This window comes from Lepidochelys kempii, chromosome 20 (genome assembly GCF_965140285.1).
Source record: "Lepidochelys kempii isolate rLepKem1 chromosome 20, rLepKem1.hap1, whole genome shotgun sequence".
Lineage (NCBI taxonomy): Eukaryota > Metazoa > Chordata > Testudines > Cheloniidae > Lepidochelys > Lepidochelys kempii.
The window spans coordinates 273193-293671 of NC_136399.1; the positions used below are offsets into that span (position 1 = coordinate 273193).

At 47.4% G+C, this 20479-nt stretch overlaps 1 protein-coding gene across 2 annotated transcripts in view; it reads left to right on the forward strand.

Annotated features, from left to right (window-relative positions):
* Positions 1-10340: 10340 nt before the first annotated feature.
* Positions 10341-20479, forward strand: part of ASIC1 (acid sensing ion channel subunit 1) — a 121829-nt gene continuing 111690 nt past the window's right edge. For both annotated transcript variants that reach the window (XM_073318723.2, XM_073318724.2), the window contains exons 1-3: positions 10341-11014; positions 11474-11868; positions 15814-16009. In XM_073318723.2, the coding sequence (XP_073174824.1) occupies positions 11504-11868; positions 15814-16009 (561 nt within the window). In that variant the 5' untranslated portion in view covers positions 10341-11014; positions 11474-11503. The remainder of the gene's footprint in view (positions 11015-11473; positions 11869-15813; positions 16010-20479) is intronic.

Sequence of the window (20479 nt, forward strand, 5' to 3'; positions counted from 1 at the left end):
GAGGAATTGTTTGGGACAAGCTGTGCCTGTGGCTGCAAAGGCTCCAGCGTAGTGGAGCTAACGTCTGTGGTGAGTCCCCTGAGGCAAGAGAGAAAGCTCTGAGGTTGCTGTCCCAGAGAGGGAGCAGAGCTGGTCAGAACTAGGAAGCTGCCAGAGGCTCTTAAGAGGTGTGGAACTGAAACCTGAAAGTAAGGACTGAGTTAGAGGGCTGGTTTTCTGTTTGTTCACTGGCTTCTATTGAGGGAGAAATCTTGAAAGAGCCTGGATGTGGCAGTGTCTATTTTTGAGTCCAGGAGAAGCCCTGCCTGCTGATGGGCCTCTACCGCTCCCATCAAAGGCAGAGTAGGGCCAGAGCTCAGAGGCGAGATCATGTGGGTCCCCCACGCAGGCCCTGAATTGCCTAAGTGGCCAGAGAGGTGAGTGGGGAATGGAACCAAGGGCCAGAGCCAGGTGAGTTGTCTCAATCTGCCCTACTATTGGATGAATGCATTTGAACCATATGCCCATGGAAGTCTTGCTCATTACCTCATACATTTTTAGCCAGAAGCCTTCTCCCTTGCCTCACGACACCCCTTCCCACCCGCTTGCACATGCACACACACGCTTCCTAAGAACAGTGCTAAGAGCCCTAATCACCGTTTGGCACATTAACACTTTTCCTGTTAATTGGATCCATTCTGTATGCCTGTGAGTCTGAAGAGAATTCTGTTCGGTTTCATTCTATGTAGGTTTCCTATACTGTGCTTATCACCGTAGTATCTGATGCCTTCCAGTAGTGCATTAAGCCACATGACTGCACATCTGTCATGTGTAGTTTGTTCTCTCATCCTCTCCCCAGAGGAAGAAGCATGTGTAGTGGAGTGTCTTGTTTTGGCAGTGTATATCTTTCTTTAAAAATATAAATACACCTGTTGCTATGTGTTTTGTATTAGAGAAGGCTGGGTCAAAGAAATGTGCCTTGCACTTGGAGCAGAAGGTGGTGAGGTTTGTGATGGTTCTTAGTTCTTGGGGGAGTTCATCCCAAGTCTTGGATTTCAGAGTAGCAGCCGTGTTAGTCTGTATCCTTAAAAAGAAAAGGAGTATTTGTGGCACCTTAGAGACTAACAAATTTATTAGAGCATAAGCTTCCGTGAGCTACAGCTCACTTCATTGGATGCATACAGTGGAAAATACCAAGTCTTGGACCATCCCCAGAGAGGGTTCTGTCTCCTGTACAGACACGCTTTAATCTGATTAATGAGAGCCCTGTTATGCCAGAGGAGTGTAGTTGTTGATCACAGTCTTCATCCTGGAGCTTTAGATGATCTTTTAGCTATCTTGGGCCCAGGCCATGGAGCACTTTAAAGATCAGGTCTGATATCTTAAGGCAGCAGAGCGGAGGAAGGTGGAGGCCCAATTAGAGCTGCTCCCCTCTGCTGGGAGTGGCAGAGGAAGGCCTGGATTTCTCCATACCTTTCTCTGCTGTTCTCCTCAAGGATTGTATTCTCCTCAGAAGGGGGATGCCCTTCTGGAAGGATGCCACTCCCTGCCCCTGAGCAAGGGTATGACTTCCCCAGATAGAGAGAGCTCTTTGCAGCTCCACTTCCCTGGGGCAGCTGCTCTCCTTCACTTTGGGGAAAAGCCCCAGTTGTCCTCCTCCCTATGTAGGGAAAGGTAACTGTGAGGGGCTGTGCGAAGCCGTCCCATGTCACTAAAGTCCCACTTATTGTGTGTGTGAGGTCTGTAGGATAGTCAGAGGCTGGTCAGGCTGATGGAAAGACTCATGGCTACCTAATACTCCCAAAATTTAGCAGTCATTGTGGCCCCTGGAGGTTCATGGCAGCAGTAGGGAGAGAACGTGGGTCCTCCTGCTCTAAAACTAGAGGAACTGACCACTTGATGTGAAGAAGATTCTCTGTTAGATGCTAATGTAGGGCCTATGCCATACAGATGAGCAGTTCAGAATCCACCCAAAAGAGGGAAAGGGCACATAGGCATTGCACGCACACTCAGATGTCTGAAACAATGAATGCCCAAGTTCTTCAGCTTCTATTCCCTACAACCTTTGGTGAATTTATTGTCAGTAAAAATACAGCTGAGGATGACTCGTTTGTAAAAAATAAATGACAGTAAATCCAGCAAGAGCGTAGAGGAGAAATTTTTTTATCCTAGTGGTGTGTTCTCCTCTGAATTTTTATCAGAAAACTTAATATAGAGATCGCTATCAGCACATAACTGCCATCTCTCCTGCCTAGGTAATGTGCTCCCTGTGCAAAATGGAGCAGGGGAAAGTAAAGGCATGGGTGATGCCATCTGTAAACAGCTACACCACCTTCCACCAGAAATGTAAAAGAATGGTTTGAAAACTGCTTTGAAATCTTAAATGTCCAGATTATGGGCTAAATCTTCAGCTAGTGTAAATCAGTGTAGCCCCCTTGACCTCATTGGACCAGTGCTGATTTATACCAGCCAAGGATCTGGCCCAGAAGAATATGATTTTCCTTGAAAGCTTGTGACTTTTGCACTGATGAAAGGTTCCTAATTTACAGCCCTGGAGACTGAATCCTCTCTGGACACTGCAGCTGCCTGGGCGTTGCCAGGGCAAGCTTTCCCTGCTAATGTGCCCCAGGGATTAGACAAAGAGGTCACCTCCAAGTATCAGGGGCGATCTGTCTCTATGGCCCATTTAGCTCTTGGTATCTCCACTGAAGCTGCAACCCAGGAGGCTAGTTAGTGCCCCTTTGTGTTGAGTACTGGACAAACACAAATACACTGTGGTCCCTGCCCCGAAGAATTTACAGTCTAAGAAGACAGGAGTGATGTGAAGGGTAGGGGAGAAGGAGACAGTTGCAATATCGGTACATCTCAGCCATACCCAGTTGCCTCCCAGCCCATCAGCTACTAGCTGTTGAGTTCTGTGCAGGCATCATGGAAGATGATGGTCCTGAGGGGTGATTTTAAGGAGGAGGGAGAGCACTGCTCCTATAACTCAGCTCAGCAAGGCGTTTCGTGGGTGTTGGGGAAGGGGGGTTAACGTGGGAAAAGGTTCAGTAAGAGACAGTGGTAGATGGGAGAAGGAGGGGCAGGCAGTGCTAGGTAGGGTCCGGAGTAGGGTGACCAGATGTCCCGATTTTATAGGGACAGTCCCAATTTTTGGGTCTCTTTCTTATATAGGCTCCTATTACCTCCCACCCCCGTCTCAATTTTTCACAATTGCTGTTTGGTCACCCTAGCCCTGAGGGTGGGGAGAGAAGCTTGAGTCTGATGTTGTAACAAAGGAGAGGGAGTGATCAAGACAAGGGCGGGAAAAGGTTCTCAGTAGCTGAGTTTTGAATGGACATTGTGGATGTCTGGAGGCTGGAGAGCAGGAGATTACAGTTAGCAATTTGGGAGAGAGATGAGCACCAGGCTGAAAGATTTAACCAAAAGGTTTTGGGGGACTTGGTTTAAAGAAACTTGAGAGGGAGAAGGAGCAGGATCAGTACATGGCCTGGATGAAATGGTATGCTTGCATGCATCCTGCTGTTTATCACACATGCGAACAGGGTCTGTTAGAACATGCCCTGGTTTGTAGCTCTTTTCACTGGCCTCACTGATTTCAGCAAAGAACAGGCTGAGATTCATACAACGAAAGTTTTAACGCTTCTGCATCCCCAAATAGATTTTTTTTTTAATCCATGATTCCTGTAGCTCACAGAGCAGCCTCTTTCTTCTGCACACTGCTGCATTTCATCAGCTGATCTCAGCTGTTGATTGGATAGAGTTGTCTGCATTTTTTTCTTGTCTTAATGAATAAAGAGTTTCCAATTTAGAAAGTAGGTTCAAAGGGTTAGTGCAGGGATTGGGAAGCAGGACCCCTGTCATCTGACCTTTGGAGTAAATCACATAACATCACTGTATGCTGGTTTGTAAAATGAGATGATGCTTCCCTATCTTGTGAAACCCGTCAAGGGCAGTGAGATTCTTGGTTGGAAGATGCAAGACCTGTGCGAAGTTATATTGTAAATATAAGCTTTTCAACAATAAAATTTTTTATGATGAGATTACTGGTTCTGTGGATGAAGGGAAAGCAGTGGATGTATTGTTTCTTGACTTCAGCAAAGCTTCTGACACGGTCTCCCACAGTATTCTTGTCAGCAAGTTAAGGAAGTATGGGCTGGATGAATGCACTATAAGGTGGGTAGAAAGTTGGCTAGATTGTCGGGCTCAACGGGTAGTAATCAATGGCTCCATGTCTAGTTGGATAGCCGGTGTCAAGTGGAGTGCCCCAGGGGTTGGTCCTGGGGCCGGATTTTTGTTCAATATCTTCATAAATGATCTGGAGGATGGTGTGGATTGCACTCTCAGCAAATTTGTGGATGATACTAAACTGGGAGGAGTGGTAGATATGCTGGAGGGCAGGGATAGGATACAGAGGGACCTAGACAAATTGGAGGATTGGGCCAAAAAAAATCTGATGAGGTTCAATACGGATAAGTGCAGGGTCCTGCACTTAGGACGGAAGAACCCAATGCACAGCTACAGACTAGGGACCGAATGGCTAGGCAGCAGTTCTGTGGAAAAGGACCTAGGGGTGACAGTGGACGAGAAGCTGGATATGAGTCAGCAGTGTGCCCTTGTTGCCAAGAAGGCCAATGGCATTTTGGGATGTATAAGTAGGGGCATAGCGAGCAGATTGAGGGACGTGATCGTCCCCCTCTATTTGACATTGGTGAGGCCTCATCTGGAGTACTGTGTCCAGTTTTGGGCCCCACGCTACAAGAAGGTTGTGGATAAATTGGAGAGAGTCCAGCGAAGGGCAACAAAAATGATTAGGGGTCTGGAACACATGACTTATGAGGAGAGGCTGAGGGAACTGGGATTGTTTAGTCTGCAGAAGAGAAGAGTGAGGGGGGATTTGATAGCTGCTTTCAACTACCTGAGAGGTGGTTCCAGAGAGGATGGTTCTAGTCTATTCTCAGTGGTCAAAGAGGCAGGACAAGGAGTAATGGTCTCAAGTTGCAATGGGGGAGGTTTAGGTTGGATATTAGGAAAAACTTTTTCACTAGGAGGGTGGTGAAACACTGGAATGCGTTACCTAGGGAGGTGGTAGAATCTCCTTCCTTAGAAGTTTTTAAGGTCAGTCTTGACAAAGCCCTGGCTGGGATGATTTAATTGGGGATTGGTCCTGCTTTGAGCAGGGGGTTGGACTAGATGACCTCCTGAGGTCCCTTCCAACCCTGATATTCTATGAATAAACTCCCCAACACAGCCTGGAGCTGAGAGCCTTGCTCCTCAACTGAATCCCCAGAAAAAGCCTCAGCAATGGCCTTGCAGAGTGCCTTGACGTTCAGCAAACTTCCAGAGTTGAGGAACTTGCCCCCTAATGAACAAAGCTAGTGCCTGTCAGCTTGTGTCCCAGCTGCTCCCATGTGCTGGCTTAGAATGCAAGGAGAGAGAAGGGGGTCTGATTCCCCAGTGTACTCCTGTTAAGCTCCATTGAAGACGATCAAATTGTTCCTGGTTTTCAGAGGAAAATCAGGCCCCTTGGCCCAAAAATATCCAGCGCCCAAATTGCAAATGGCTTAATAAGTCAGAACTTAGAGTTGCACTCAAATAGAACTGCAAGCCCATGCAGATTCTGCAGCACAATTGTGATATTCATCACCTGAGAACCAGATGCACCCTGTACCAGCTGAAGTTTCTGAGTGATGTTCACCAGCAACCATATGTGGCAAGTGTACTGTGGTGATCCTGCCTGGAGGTTGCAAAGGCCAAGGTCATGATAGGGAAGTCCACATCTGAGAGAGGGTTGCCTCCTTCTAGCCAAACCTAATTAGAAAAATCTCCAACCAGAATCAGCCAAGAGGCCTTTAGTCAGAGATGTCAAACTCATTCCATGGAGCATATCAAATTAGACTTATAAATAAAGGACTACAAAGCAAGGCCTCCACAACCCATAGCAGGGCTCCCAGGGGGACAGAAACAAGCGCTCATTTATGTTTCATATGTTGAAATAAATACAAAGACCCTAAACCATGAAACTATGTTACTGAACTCTGTAGTGGCTAAGGCCCAGATTTTCAAATGGTCATTAATTTGGAGGGCTTTGATTTGTTGTTGCCCAAGTTTTTTTTTTTTTTTTTCAGGGAGCTAAGCACCTCCCACTCCTAGCGCCATGAGATAGAATTGTGAATGCTCAGCATCTCTGACTATTAGGATGAGGGTGGCTTAAGCTATTGTCCCTTACAAACTTGGTGCCAAAGCCAGAGAGCCAGTTTCCCATGAGACTTGAGAGCCAGATCTCAAGCCCATTTGTTCTTTCCAGTTGGCTTCTTTGTCTTTCGCCACCATCAGGAGCTGCCCCTTTCAGGAAGTCTTGAATGGTGACCTACCCTTTGTGGGTGAATTCATGCCTCCTGTTGGTCCAATGAAAGCTGCGGGGGATTCATCAGGGACTATTCCAGCCAGCTTGACCTCTGCTCCACAAGGTCAAAGGACATCACTTATGAGGCTCTTGGCACCAGGAGGCCCTGCAGTGGGAAACCTCAGTCAGAGGCCTGAGGAGGGAAAACCCATCAAGCAAAATAAAGTCAGGGATGCCCACGCTGATGCCCCTTCCACCGCTAGCCCTCCTTGTTGCAGCAAGCCTTTGCCACACTGCCTTGATTCTGTTTACTGGAGAATTACTTATTAATGGTGGTGATGATTGTTGTTTGCTTCCCATATGTGTTTTCTGTGGCTACAGCTACACTCTGAGCAAGGGGTGGGATTCCCTTGCTCATGTACACATGCTTGCATCAGCTTTCATCAAGCTAGCACAAGAACAAACAGCGTAGCCGTTGTAGGGCAGGTCGTGGGAGTGGAGGTGAGGGTTAGCTGTGCCGAGTACAAACCTGCCTGAAGCTGGTGGGTACGTGCTTGGCATGGCTACGTCATGCCTCCGCTGCCGCTACCTCGGGTACTGCAGCTGTGCTGCTGCTTATGCTGGCACTAGGTCCATGAGCGCTTGCACAAGTGTGTGTACACAAGCAAAGAAATCACACCCATAACTCATAATGCAGACGTAGCCAGTATTGACAGATAGTACTGAGAGAGAGAGAGAGAGAGAGTGTGTCTCTAGGTACAGACCACTGCCCTCTGCTGGCTGGAATCAGAACTGCTCATCTGTGTTTCATAGCGCTGTATGGCTAGCAGCTAATAGAGATTCTCCTTTGACTTAAGTGGTAGGGGTCCGTGCTTTTGGAGGAGGAGGTCTGAATTCTATCCCTGCAGTCACTATGGAGTTCTGACAGCCACAGGGGGTAACATAGTGACAGACAACTGCGCTGGTTTCAGATTTGTTACGGTATTTTCTCCATCTGTAGCACCTTCTGTCCAAGGTCCTCAGTGTGCTTTCCAAGCAATGAATTTAACCTTTCTGCACTTCCCTGAGAAACAGAGCATCCCCACTATACAGACAGGCAAGCTGAGGCACACAGATGGAGTGACTTGCTCAAGGCTGTGGCAGAGCTGAGAGTAGAGCTGTGGAGGCCTGACTCCCATTCAGGAATGTAGCCAGAAGATGAGCCCCCCGTGAATAATGGTGTTGGGGCCTTATGTGCTCACTTATCCCCATCATTCTGTGAGGTTGCATTGCCAATGTATGTCCTGAAATAAATCGTAGATTTCTGAATGGACTTAATCAATGTGGACAGATGTGTGAAAATCGGGACTGTCCCACCATAGGCAGTGCTCCTGCGAATGTAGCACTTCCCTTCACATTTGGGCTCATATGGACATTTGGGGTACCAGTCCTGCACACCCTCTTCAGTGGGGTGTCTACAGAGGGCCTGTATCCTATCCTCTGCCTACAAGAATCCGTCACTGGGGCGTTAATCCACTTTCACTCCTGGCAGTGTGCAGCAATCTGTTGCTCAGTCCCCTTTCTGTGACTGACACTCCAGGGAAATAGCCCAAGTGCCTTGTCTCCACATCAGTTGCTTACAGTTGTTCAATGGTCTTACACAGCCACAGCTCCTGGGATGAGGCAGTAGATGGGATGGAACAACAGCTAACTTGGTCTGAGAGTCCTTTTGTGCTGCCAGATCGCTAAAGGAGCTGGGCTCTGAACCTCTGGGACTCGAGGAAGAGGACAGGTGCCACTGATGCTAAGCTTTCAAAGCTCCAGGGTGAAGACTGCATAACACTGCGTGTACAGCTTTTCACCTGCATGTTCAGGATTTTAACATCTTCGGTGTCTGTATGTTGGAAGCCTCCATCGTTTCTGAGGGAGGGAGACTGACACACTGGAAATGAAAAATGGGAACTTTATGGGGCAGATTTTCACAACTACAAGTGTAAACGTGTGTGCCATTGTGTGCTTAACTTGTGTGCCACTACATGTACAAATCGGGGATGAGCACATTCACGTGCATACACTAGAGTGGTATCAGGGTTTGCAAACTGTGCACACAGTTTCGTGTATACTTTTGCATATGCAATTACATGCGCATGTGAAACCATGATCACACACATCTATCTCGTGTATTACACAGGCGGCTATGAAAACAATGTCCATAACGTTGATGGTGTGGTTGTCTCCTTCTGTTTCTTCCTTCGTCCTCTCCTGCGTTGTCTATCCACACCGGTCAAGCGTTGCCATTAAACCAGTATCACTGCTTCTTGTTGGTTCTCTTTGAAGGATGTGGGAATTGAGATCAGCGCTAGAACTGGGAAAGCCCTGTTAAACCCACTTTCCCATTCATTACCCCCTTGCATCTGACTGTTCCCTATTCGTGTCATCCTGTTATGACAACCCTGATTCTGGGGGGAGTGGGAGAGAGAGAACCATCTGGAGTTAATCCAAGGTTTTCAGGGCGAAAAGGAATCTGCTTCTCTGCCATGCCGGTCTCATTAGTACCTGCTAGCCAGTAACCCTTCAACCAAGCAGGCTGGTCTGTCCAAGATTCAGGGTGAATCTTCTTTAGGAAATGGTGTTATCACACCTCACAGTAGCTAACATGTAGTAATTAACATGGGGTAAACGCCTCATGAAGATAAGGTCATTTGTGATTTTCGGGTGTGAGCAGGTTGAGGTAAAGACTATGGGGGAGCATAGCATTTACCATGACCTATGCACAGGTGTTAAAACTACAAGGGCCTTGTCTGCACTCGGATTTTACCACGTTAGGTAATATGGTTAAAAATACACCTTTTTTTCCTGGTGTGGATATGCCTCAAAAGAGCATCCTCAGAAAGGACAAAAATCAAGTCTCCCTGAGAGAGAGAACACTGTGTGTGTGTGTGTGTTTTCAGTAACAGTCTGAGAACAGTCTTTGTTTGGAGAACAAAATATCTGTTGAGCTCTGTGCAAGAAGAGAGAACTTAAAAATCTGAAGGTGCAGTGGATGGAAAGCAAAAGGCATCACAATTTCATGGTTATGTAAATGGAGATGTTGAGCTGTGAGAGCCCCAAAGACTTTCATTAGTATAAACAGAACCCAGGAATCATGGGCCACCAGTCCCCTCCTTTACCTCCACCCTGCCTTCCTTGCAGAATTCCACTTGGCTGCTCATCTGGGGAAAGTCTAATTTTTTATGATCAAGTAAAGCTGTCTTTGGGATTTTATTTCTCTGTTGTCATCCTCATGGTCAAGGCAGATGAGCAGGTTTTTGAGCTGTGGAGGGAATTTTCCTGACTGTTTTGCAAGGCTCTGCAAACTATAGACAAATGGAGCCGGGCTGGCGGGCGGGGAAGAAGAGGAATTGCTTGACTGGGAAATGATTGAACTTGTAAAGCTAGGGAAAAAGAGTGTTTGAGACTCCATGCACTTTTCCTTGTAAAGCTGTAAGTGCAATGTGCATATTTATTCTGATTTGGTAGTGTTTTACACCCACTTTGCACTGGAGTAAATGATGACACAAAGTACAGGGGATAGAGAATCAGGCCCAGAGAGTTTCAGAGGATAGAAATAAATCACTGAGATTCATCATTGTCCTGCCAGCCTTGGGGAGAGAGAGGGACTTAGACAAGTGGCTATTCAGCTCCTCCTTATTCTAGACTCACTGACTCACTGATTCAAAGACTGAACACAGGCGAAAGCCTAGAGACTGCTCTGGGCACAGCAATGCTGCTGTTACAGACCAGGCTCTGCCACTGAGTTTGGATGAATTGGTAACATTGTGATTGAGAATCCTAGGAGGAACGGTATGGCAAAGACCTATTAGGTCAGCGGGTTCATGCCTCAGCCGATGCAGGATTGTTCCCTGCCCAGGACATGGTGTGTTAGTGGCAGATAGTGGCATCAGCCAAGAGAGGAGCAGAGCATTGATTAAGACAGCAAGGGGGGGTGGGAGAGTCTCTTACACACACATTATCCACATGCACACAGCATCAGCATCAACAGCTTCTGCCAGCCAGTACAGCACAGCCAGACTGCAATCACTGCCTCGGTACCTCCAGATCTGCTCTCCTCCTCCTCTCTCCTGGTCTGTCTTTCTCTCCCTTGCTCACTCTCACTGAGCTCCCCATCAGCCCCTGCAGGACCCGTCCGCTCGCCATTTGGGCCCCACCAGCACGGAGACAATGAATTCATGCGGATTATGCATCTGAAGGAATAACAAGCTTCTGAATAGCCACAAGGGGAGGTATCCATGTGTTTGGCAGGGATACAGACGCCTGCTCGCTTGCTCGCTCTCTTTCTCAATCGCTCTTCTCTCCCTTCAGCTGCCTCCTTTCCAGCTATGATCTCCTTTGATTTCCCTGAGCAGCTGCAGTGAACAGGCTCCTTGGTGCAGCCCAGATCCCAGAGGATTGCACCCTCCCTCCTAAGATACTTGAGGGGTTAGGATTATTTTTATTTCTCTCCCTCTTTTTCCGGTTTTCCTCCACCTGCCAGTCTCTGTGACTCTCACATCCTTCTGTGCATGCGTCTCCCTCACTCCCTTCTTCTCATCCAAACGGCGAGAGGTGGAGGGAGATCCACCCTAGTGCAAGGACCTATCTTCTTTGCTGCTGGGACCAACCCTACAGGAGCAGTGTGGACCCAGCCCTGGATGCTGACCCTGCCTTCAGGTTTGGATTCTTGTTTCTTTGGTCTGTTTCTTGACACGCTAGTGCTGTGTGTGTGTGTGTGTGTGTGTGGTGGGGGGAGGTGGAGGAAAGCGGGAGGATCTGATAAACCCGTGAAAGAGTTGTTTGGGGGAGAATGGTAACTAGCTTTGGTGTATGGACATCACAGTGACAGAGACAGGGTGGGAGGGATGTAGAAATACAAGGGACTGTGTTAAAAAACCCAGTGCATAGGATGGAATCCCTCAGAGGCAGCTGGGAGCATCCTCCCAGGATTCCCGTCATTTGCTCCATTTCCTGGGATGTTGAGTCCACTGGGAATGCACCTTTCATTATTGCCTCTCCCCCTATGGCATCTTTGCTGTCCCTGCTGAGGTCCTTAGCCTGGGAGGAGCAGCAGCATCCCAACTGGCCTGTCCATGTGTCCGTGCTGGGAGTAATGGGCTCCTCTGTTCTTCATAGAGTGGCTCGCTCTGTATCTCAGCCCTGACTATGTTGGACCTGAAAGTGGACGAGGAGGAGGTGGAGAATGGCCATCCAGTCAGTATCCAGGCCTTTGCCAGTAGCTCCACTCTGCATGGCCTGTCCCACATTATCTCCTATGAGAGGCTCTCCTTCAAGCGCATCATCTGGACTCTCTGCTTCCTGGGCTCTATGGCCCTGTTGGCCTATGTCTGCACGGAGAGGATCCAATACTACTTCCTCTACCCTCATGTCACCAGGCTGGATGAAGTGGCCACAACCAGGTTGACATTCCCTGCTGTCACTTTCTGCAACCTCAACGAATTCCGCTTCAGCCGGGTAACAAAGAATGACCTGTACCATGCTGGGGAACTCCTCGCTCTGCTCAATAACAGGTGGGTCCAGGGAAGCCAAGCCCTGAGGATGCTGCATGAGCTCAGCACTGCTGATCTAGATGGGACAGTACACCACCATGCATCTGAATGTGCTGCCATCTATGTGAACACAACCAACAGGGCACTGTGTGCACATCTGCACTTAGGTGTTCGACAGACACGATACTCTGGCACTAGAGATACATCCGTGCACCTGCATAAGCTGCACACGTCTCTATGCACCATGTGGACCTACACACAGTATATGTGCACCTCCCTGTGTACATTCCTGGAGATATGATGCTCCAATATTAAGGCCTAATTTAAATATTCAGGCCTAATTTAGTCCCATACTCTGCATCTTGAGCAGTTTCCTCTGCAATGCATGCCTGTCTGCTCCTGAATGACTAAGATAACATTCATACCCATGATCATATTCATTCCCACCCCACCACTGGCAGTTGGGAAAAATGGCACTTTCCCATGGGGAAAAAAGAACTGTCACGTGTGTGAGTGGCTGGGGAGGGGACGTGGTGGCACACCAACTGTGGGCAGCCTCAGCAGCCCTTTGCTATGACTGCTATAATAGGGACCTTGTTTGTCTGTGTGCAAGTGAAAGATGAGATGTTGGAATGGATAGGCACAACCCCAACGAAGTCAACAGCCACAGCTGAATTTGGCCTGGGGTCCTGCTGGCGTCTGCCAACAATGGAAAAGACAGAGAGCAGGGGTCCAAAGTGATCCCATTAACACACTGCTTCTCAGGGCAAGGCTCAGATGCTAGAGCTACCCTGGGTGCTTAGCTGGTAGACCTGGTGGATATGTTAGGGGAGGGTGTGGCATGGATTGCTTTCCTGCACCCTACCTCCCACATGGATGGTTGGTTGCAGGAAAGCAAAACATCCCTGCACATATTGGCAAGTCTCTTTGTCCACAGGATGAGTGGCACGTGCAGGCAGATCCAAGGTACCACAAGGAGATGGCAGGACAGATGGCAATAGCATTTTTATCTATATTTTAGGGAGATGTAAACTTCCTTGGCCAGCTGGGGATGGGACAAAGAGGAAGTGCCCATGATATAATGCCCAGATGCCCTCACTGTGTAGGAAAGGACTCCCATAGATGCTTCTGCCAAACATTAGTATGGTACCCAAGGGCTCTTATGCACTTTTAGCATTCAGTCCATGCACCAGTGGATTTTCCCCAGGTTGGTACAGAGCCCATGGGTCACTATCCGTTCTTCCAGTAAAACATTTGCTTTCCACTTCCAGGCTTGTCAGTGTTATCCAGCATCTGTGCTGTGTTGGTGGCAGCTCCCTGCCCATTCCCCAGCCATTGTCAGCGACAATTCTTGGCCATTCTAAACTGGCAGCAGCTCCTGCTCTTTGATTGATCCAGCTGCTGTTGTAACTGCTCTCTGTAATATGCCTGAGAGCATGAAAACTAATGATCCCTGTGCACACGTCACTGCAGACTGTGACAGCCACTGGGGCGTGTGCGTGCATACGCGTGCAGGATTGCCTTCTGCTGGATAGAATCAGAACTGCTCGGCAGTGTGTCCTAGGCTCTGTACTGCTAAGAGCTAATAGCATGGGCCTTCGCTTTTGGAGTAATACCCTCACTGTTGCTGTGAAGATCCTTGTGGCCACTGTGTGCAGCGTAGGCACAAACATGAAACCCTAAGGGCTTGTCTACACAGCATGACAAAGTGCTCTACAGGGGTGTGGTTTGTAGGGCACTCTAATGTGTTGTGTTCCAAGTGCTCTGTGTAGACCCGGCTGGCACACCCTAAAAGGTTCATGCCAGCAGGGTCCACATGGGGCAGTTGGAGCACAACATGTTAGCGCTCTCTCCAGACAATAACTCTGTAAAGCAATTTGCTATACTGTGTAGACAAGCCCAAAGTGGGTGCAGATTTGTTCTGATCTGTGTGTGAGTCCTCAGTCAGTGTTCAAGCAGATCCTAGTACATGCAAATAAATGTCCCGTCCTGCTCCCACTAAAGTCAACAGGGAAACTCACACTGACATAAAAATGGGAGCAGAATCTGGACCCAAGGCAACAGAGGAAAGACCTTTTCATCTACTGAATAAAAGAAAGACTGTGAGATTAGGATGAGTAAGTGAATGAGTTATAAGAGGGGAGGGAAAGGGGCATGGAGACACACACAGGCTGCACCTTAAAGTAGGTTGGCAAAAGCTGTTTTGCCTGCAGCTGTATCAGCACCTCCTGCCAGCCTGTCAGATAGCACAAGCTAAGCCAGGTTGGACTGGCTCACTCCAGAGCTGCAGGGAGAGGTGCTGGTGATTCAGTAGAGGGCAACCTTTCCTCTGAGTTAGTATTGAGCCAGTGCCCCAGTATAGTCTTAGAAGGATGTTGTGCTGTCTTGCTCAGATTAAATGTAAAGATCCCAAGCTGGTGATTGTAAGAGCTGTGGTTAAGCCTGTGCCCTGGCCATTTATGTTTCTGATAGTTACTTTCAGCATCCCTAACTCTTTCTCCACAAACCTCCTTTCTCAGTTGGAAGAAAACTACATCTTCATTTCCTTTCCTAGCCTTTTGTTTAGCAAGGCTGTTGTTAGGCAGCTGTCACACTGCCCCAGAGGTGCAACATGAGATCATAGGAATGGCCATGCTGGGTCAGACCAGTGTTCCATCTAGCTCAGTGTCCTGGCTTCCTATGATGAAATGCAGGTAGGCTACATATCAATGATGAATGATTGACTGCTGCTTATCCTTGTTCATCATCATCATCATGTTCCTACTCTGCCTATGGCATTTAGGGCAGTGACGAAGCTCCTCCACTTCTGTCTGTTTCTGGCAAGTCTTTCAGTGGTTCCCCAGCTATGCCCCAGATTTTTCAGTTCGGCTTCCACAGCTCTTCGCCATGTTGTTTTTGGGCAGCATTGTTTTTGCTTGCCTTCAGGTGTCCATCTTATTGCTACTCTGGTGATGGAATCCGTTTCTATCTGAAGCACATGACAGATCCATCTCCAACACCTCCTGGCAATGATGGTGCTCAGATCCTCTTGGCTGCACTGTGTCAATAGATGTTGGTTTGAGATTGTTCTGGGCCAAAAGATACAGAGGATTTTTTTATTTTTTATCCTTGTTAGTTACTGCTATACATCACTTTGAGATGCTTAGTGGAAAAGTGCTGTGGGTGGGCAAGTGCGCTCAACTCTACCTCCAGCTACCCCAGCACCCATACTCCCAGCGCCCCCAGCACCTTCAGCTATCGCCAGCACCCACCATCCCCTCCTCACAGGCACCCACCACAGCTGGCATGTATTGTGCAGCTCCATGGCCCGCCAAAAGGGACCACTGTGATCATCTGGTCTCACCTCGCCTCTTTTAGAAAACATCCATTCTTGATTTAAACACTGCCAGTGATGGACAATCCACTATGACCCTGGGTAAGCCCTTTCCATGGCTAATCACCCTACTTGGGGCAAGGTGTGTTGTCGTATGCTGAAATTTATGGTTCTGTGGAAGTTATTTGCAAATATGCAATTCATGTGATTAAATAATGTTCTTAAAATGTCAGGCATGGAGCAGCACAAAACTTGGCATTTGTGCCTAGGCCCTGTGCTATATTGTAGCACAGGGGACACAGTCATATCTCAGTGTTGAAGGTTCCCGGGTGCTGTGTTATTCTACAGAGGAGACACAGTCTCCTGTCTAGCAGAGGAGACACAGTCTCATGTCAAATACTGGAGGTGCCTCGATGCTGGGCATTGGTGCTGTACTACAAGGTTACATTCTGTCCTTCAATTATAGACATCCGACTTAAGTTAATGGGCCAGCTCTGCTATAAATGACATTGATGTCAATGTGGAAATAACTCCTTTGACATAATCGGTGACACTGAGAGCAGAGATTAGTTTGGTGGGAGTTGCACCTGTATATGCGAGGACAGGACTCACTCCAACCAGGATTAAGAAGTCTCTATGCCCTGTTTCCCCAGGTATGAGATCCCAGACACCCAGATGGCTGATGAGAAGCAGCTGGAGATCCTACAAGATAAGGCCAACTTCCGAAACTTCAAGCCAAAGCCCTTCAACATGCTGGAGTTTTACGATCGGGCTGGCCATGATATCCGGGAGATGCTGCTGTCCTGCTCCTTCTGTGGAGAGAAATGCAACCCAGAGGACTTCAAAGTGGTAAGTGCTGTGGGCTTCCTCTACTCCTGATCCTTTGGAATGATGCTGTGCCTAGAGCAATCTGGATCATGCCACTGCTTTTCTGATCTAGATTTGTATCCTGAGATGAGGGTGTCTTGTGAATTTAAACTGTGTGTAGGATCTGTGGCTGGCATTGCTGTGAGCACAACCAGAATTAATGTGGGACATTATGGGGGTGGCCCATGGTGGGTGTTGCTCGTGGGCACCCTCTGCAAACATTACGTCGACTCTCTGTGGTGAACATTTCTGTGGCCACCTTCTAGGATGGGAATTACTGTGGACATGGTATAGTCTTGTGTCCAGGGTGGATATGTCTGCGATGGTGACATGCTAAAGGGACCAAGAGAATTTTTCTGTCAGTGGCTATGCAGACTCTCTTATGTGTCTGAATAGCATGTCCTTTGTCTTTGACAAGAACTGGCTTGCACCAAGTAGCAGGTATTACAAAAGGAGGGGGGACTTTTCAAGAGAGGATACACTTGGATCTGCATCCATCCATGCTCTTTGTGGACATTGTGTAGCCTCTGGCAGGTATTTCTGTGGCTCTTGTGTAGATATTTCTGTAGTTGAACAGTGTGTGTGATTCAGAGGGGGTTGAGGTGGGCACACCATAATCATGTACATATATATCATAGACCATCACTGTCAAGTGTCTGTCTAAGCTGTCCTTAAAACCTCCAATGATAGGGATCATGTCAACTACAGATGTGGCAGGAACCATTGGTAGTATGAGGAGGGAAATTTATGTGAAGCCAACTTGGATCTCCCAGGTTTCTGTGTGTTTGAATTGACATGCCCAAGAAAGGAGGGAGCTGCCAGCTATACATATGATATTTGCTTGCTTACCCTCCCACTCTCTTTACCACTCCATCTTCTAAAATGTTCAGTAATGAAATACTTAATATTGACATTATTAAAGACCCATCATTAGGTTTTAGAGCTAACAACTAGTGAGATTAATGGGGGACCAGCCCACTGTTTAAAGCTCTGTGCTGATCTCGCTGCATCGGTTACACTTGGGTCACATTTGGGATATTTTCTATGCAATATGAGGGTTAAAATTTATTTTTGGTTTTTAAGACAAAAGCTGGGATTCTTCAGAATCTGACTGTTATGTAGCCACATGAAGCACCAACAAGGCCAGTGGGGCAGGAGGGGCCCAGAGCTTGACACCCCTGCTATAAAACATGCAGTGACACAGGGATGTGGTCTGGCATGGGAACCCAGGAGGAGTTGACTCTATTTTTGATGAAGTAAAGAAATCTTAGTCCTGGCAAGGCCATCCTTACCAGTGAAAGAGCAACAGTGTGTGTGGGGAGGTGGATCCAAAGCTGTCCCCAGCTCAGTGTAGCCTTTGCCTAGGACACATGTGTGATAAGAGAGTTTGGGTGAAATATTTGCCATAAACTTAGACTGAGGCCAAGTTTTGGCACCTTTCCTGAGTTTCCAAACACCAGCTAACTGTCCATTCCTGTTTCTGGCTTCCCTCCCAAATGCCAGGAGAGGCTGTCGAAGACTTCCCAAGGTAAATGTCACACCTTTTGGGTGTCCATCCAAACTGAATGGAGGCTCCTAGGGTTTACTTGCTGCTTAACCACTGGCTGGCTGAGGAACTTAGCAGCAGATGGCGAGGAACTGAGAACTTAACACAGCTCCTGGTCTGGGGAAGATCTTAGAGTCAACAGGCAGTAGAATTTAAAGGCCGGGGGCTAGTGCAGCTCTATGGGCCCTGATGGTGCTCCTTGCTCTGAGTAACAAATTTCAGATCATGCCTGGTTCTCTGTACACTTTATATTTAATCTCTCTGTCAACCTGTGTGTGTCTCTCCTGCTCTATCTTTTTTTTTCTCTCTCTCTCTCTCTCTCTCTCTCCATTTATCAGGTTTTTTTAGTCTAGATTCTTTCTCTCTAGCACCAAATTTTAGAATTCTAATTACCAGTACATCCACGGCAAGTGAACTATCAAGTGGGTCCTCTGCACCATTTCCCCTTTGCAAGAGCAGCCTTTGGGGCAGTCTCATAAAGTGTCTGCCTGAGGAGTACGGCCTCTCGTGGAGTAAGAGGAAATCCCTCTCCCCAGATCTCAGCCCCCTGCCCTCTATTTTGGAGCTTCTTTCCCATGGAGTGGCACTGTAATGAGATGTCACCAGCAGAAAATCTGGGGAGAGTGAGCGAGACAAATGACAAGACTGAGAAACATAAATAGACACACAGACGCTCTGTGTATTAGTGAAATATAATTTCCAGTCACTCGTTTGAGCTTTGTCATCTCCCTCTGTACTGTACAGTGTTTGTTTCATGCTGACACATAGATCCGATATACGATAGAGCCTCTATGATAGGTGTCTCTCCCTCTCTCTTAGGTTCATCTGTAAATTACACAATACTAGAACTTTGAAAGTTGACTAATCAATTCATTGGCGAGAGCTGGCTTTTTAAGCCAGCTCTTTCTTTGAGAACAGGCTCAATTGGGGTGCTGATAATGGAACATGGTACTACTTCTCTGGCTTTATGGTTCTTGAAAGAAACACAAATCCAGGCTAGGTTCCCCGACCCACCTCCAAAGATGTCGGCCATCCCTCATGCTAGGATTCTCCCAAGCTGAGCAGGGTTGGGCCTGGGTTGGTATTTGGTTGGGAAACCTCTGATATTGCAGAAGGTGCTCTTTGTGACATTATAGGTGGCACTCTTGCTTCTTGAGTCTGTACCAAGTGGAGAGAGGGGATCTTTGGGAGGACTACATTGAGAGTAATGAGATGAGGTGCTGCTGTCACAGAAAGCTGAGGTACTGATGGTTATTGTCATTAGAGGTCCCATGACACTTTGCTCAAGTGCTGGTGTCCAGGTCACATTCCAGCCCAAGTTATCCCATTGTGCCTCATTAAATTCCCTCTAGAGTTTTGGTTGGATACAAGATTCCTCTTCATTAACTGCCATTAACTTCATTAACTGCCATGTTGTTTAGTTTATTAAACAGTAGCTATGTTCCACCCCAGAGGTGGCTGCATTTCAGTGAGGAGTGACACCATCCCTATATGCCCCTTTCCTTCCTTGTGGGGATATTGTGAGTATTAATTCATGTTTATAAAGAGCCTCACATTCTCAGATGACAGGAACAACAGAAGTGGAAAGTGGTGATTGGTGGTAGCTGTAACATCAGTCTTGCACTGTTGGGTCCTCAAACACAGGCCATGGGGTGCAATCTCTACAGCGTGACCTGAGCAGTGCTTACACCAGTGAGTAGCTCAGACATTCACTCAGCTGAGTAAAAAGAACAGGAGGACTTGTGGCACCTTAGAGACTAACCAATTTATTTGAGCATGAGCTTTCGTGGCCCAACTTGATGATTACTTTAGATAAGCTATTACCAGCAGGACAGTGGGGTGGGAGGGGGTATTGTTTCATGGTCTCTCTGTGTGTATATAATGTCTTCTGCAGTTTCCACGGTATGCATCCGATGAAGTGAGCTGTAGCTCACGAAAGCTCATGCTCAAATAAATTGGTTAGTCTCTAAGGTGCCACAAGTACTCCTTTTCTTTTTGCAAAGACAGACTAACATGGCTGTTACTCTGAAACTCAGCTGAGTGTTGTTCTTCATGTGTTTCTGGTACACCCAAGGTAGTGTCATCTGTAGGTGGAGCAGAGAACTCCAGGCTCTGACAACTAACCTTATTTTGACACTGGGCAGCTTTCTTCCCTTGCCTATGCCTCAGTTTCTCCATCTATGAAGTGGGGATAATTCACATTTACTCATGTCACATGAGGAGGATGGTTGTGAAACATAATGCATTCAAGTATGTTGTTGATAACACCTAACTCTTATATGTATGTTAAGGATTTTGAGACCCTCAACGAAAGGTGCTTATTTAAGTGCAAACGATTCTATTTTTGCAGTTGATAACAGCAATAAGTACCTCCAGGCTGAGCATTTCCAAATGACTTAAGGAACCTCAGCTCCACCTCTCCATCAGTTTGGGCTTATTGATTGGGTTTCCCAGAAGCAGGTAGTACAAGCGGCGTCTGACTGACAGTTTTTCAGCAGGATGAATTGGACTGATGGTAGCATTGAGGTGCTGGCCTTTGAGCCATCCTGCACATTTGTTTTTAGCTGACAGCGGATTTCACAAATATGCAAGGAGGTTTTTGTATCTGATGATAAGTCAATGGTCCCTGTCATGGAGGTTGCAGCAGGTGATAATAAACCATGACAGGATTTGTGTGTTCAGGGCTGAATGCAAAGGTATCTCAATGTCAGTGCTTGCTGATGGGACAGTGTATATCAAAAGAGAGGATAACTGCAGCTATTTTTTTTAATCAGTAATTTTGAACAGTGTGATGAATTAGCTAGCTTTTGTGGGCAGCACTGCCCTCCTGTGGATGGAATCAGAGCTGCTGCACTGTGTGTCCTAGGCCCTGTATTGCTAAGAGCTAATGGAGATTCCCTGTTAGC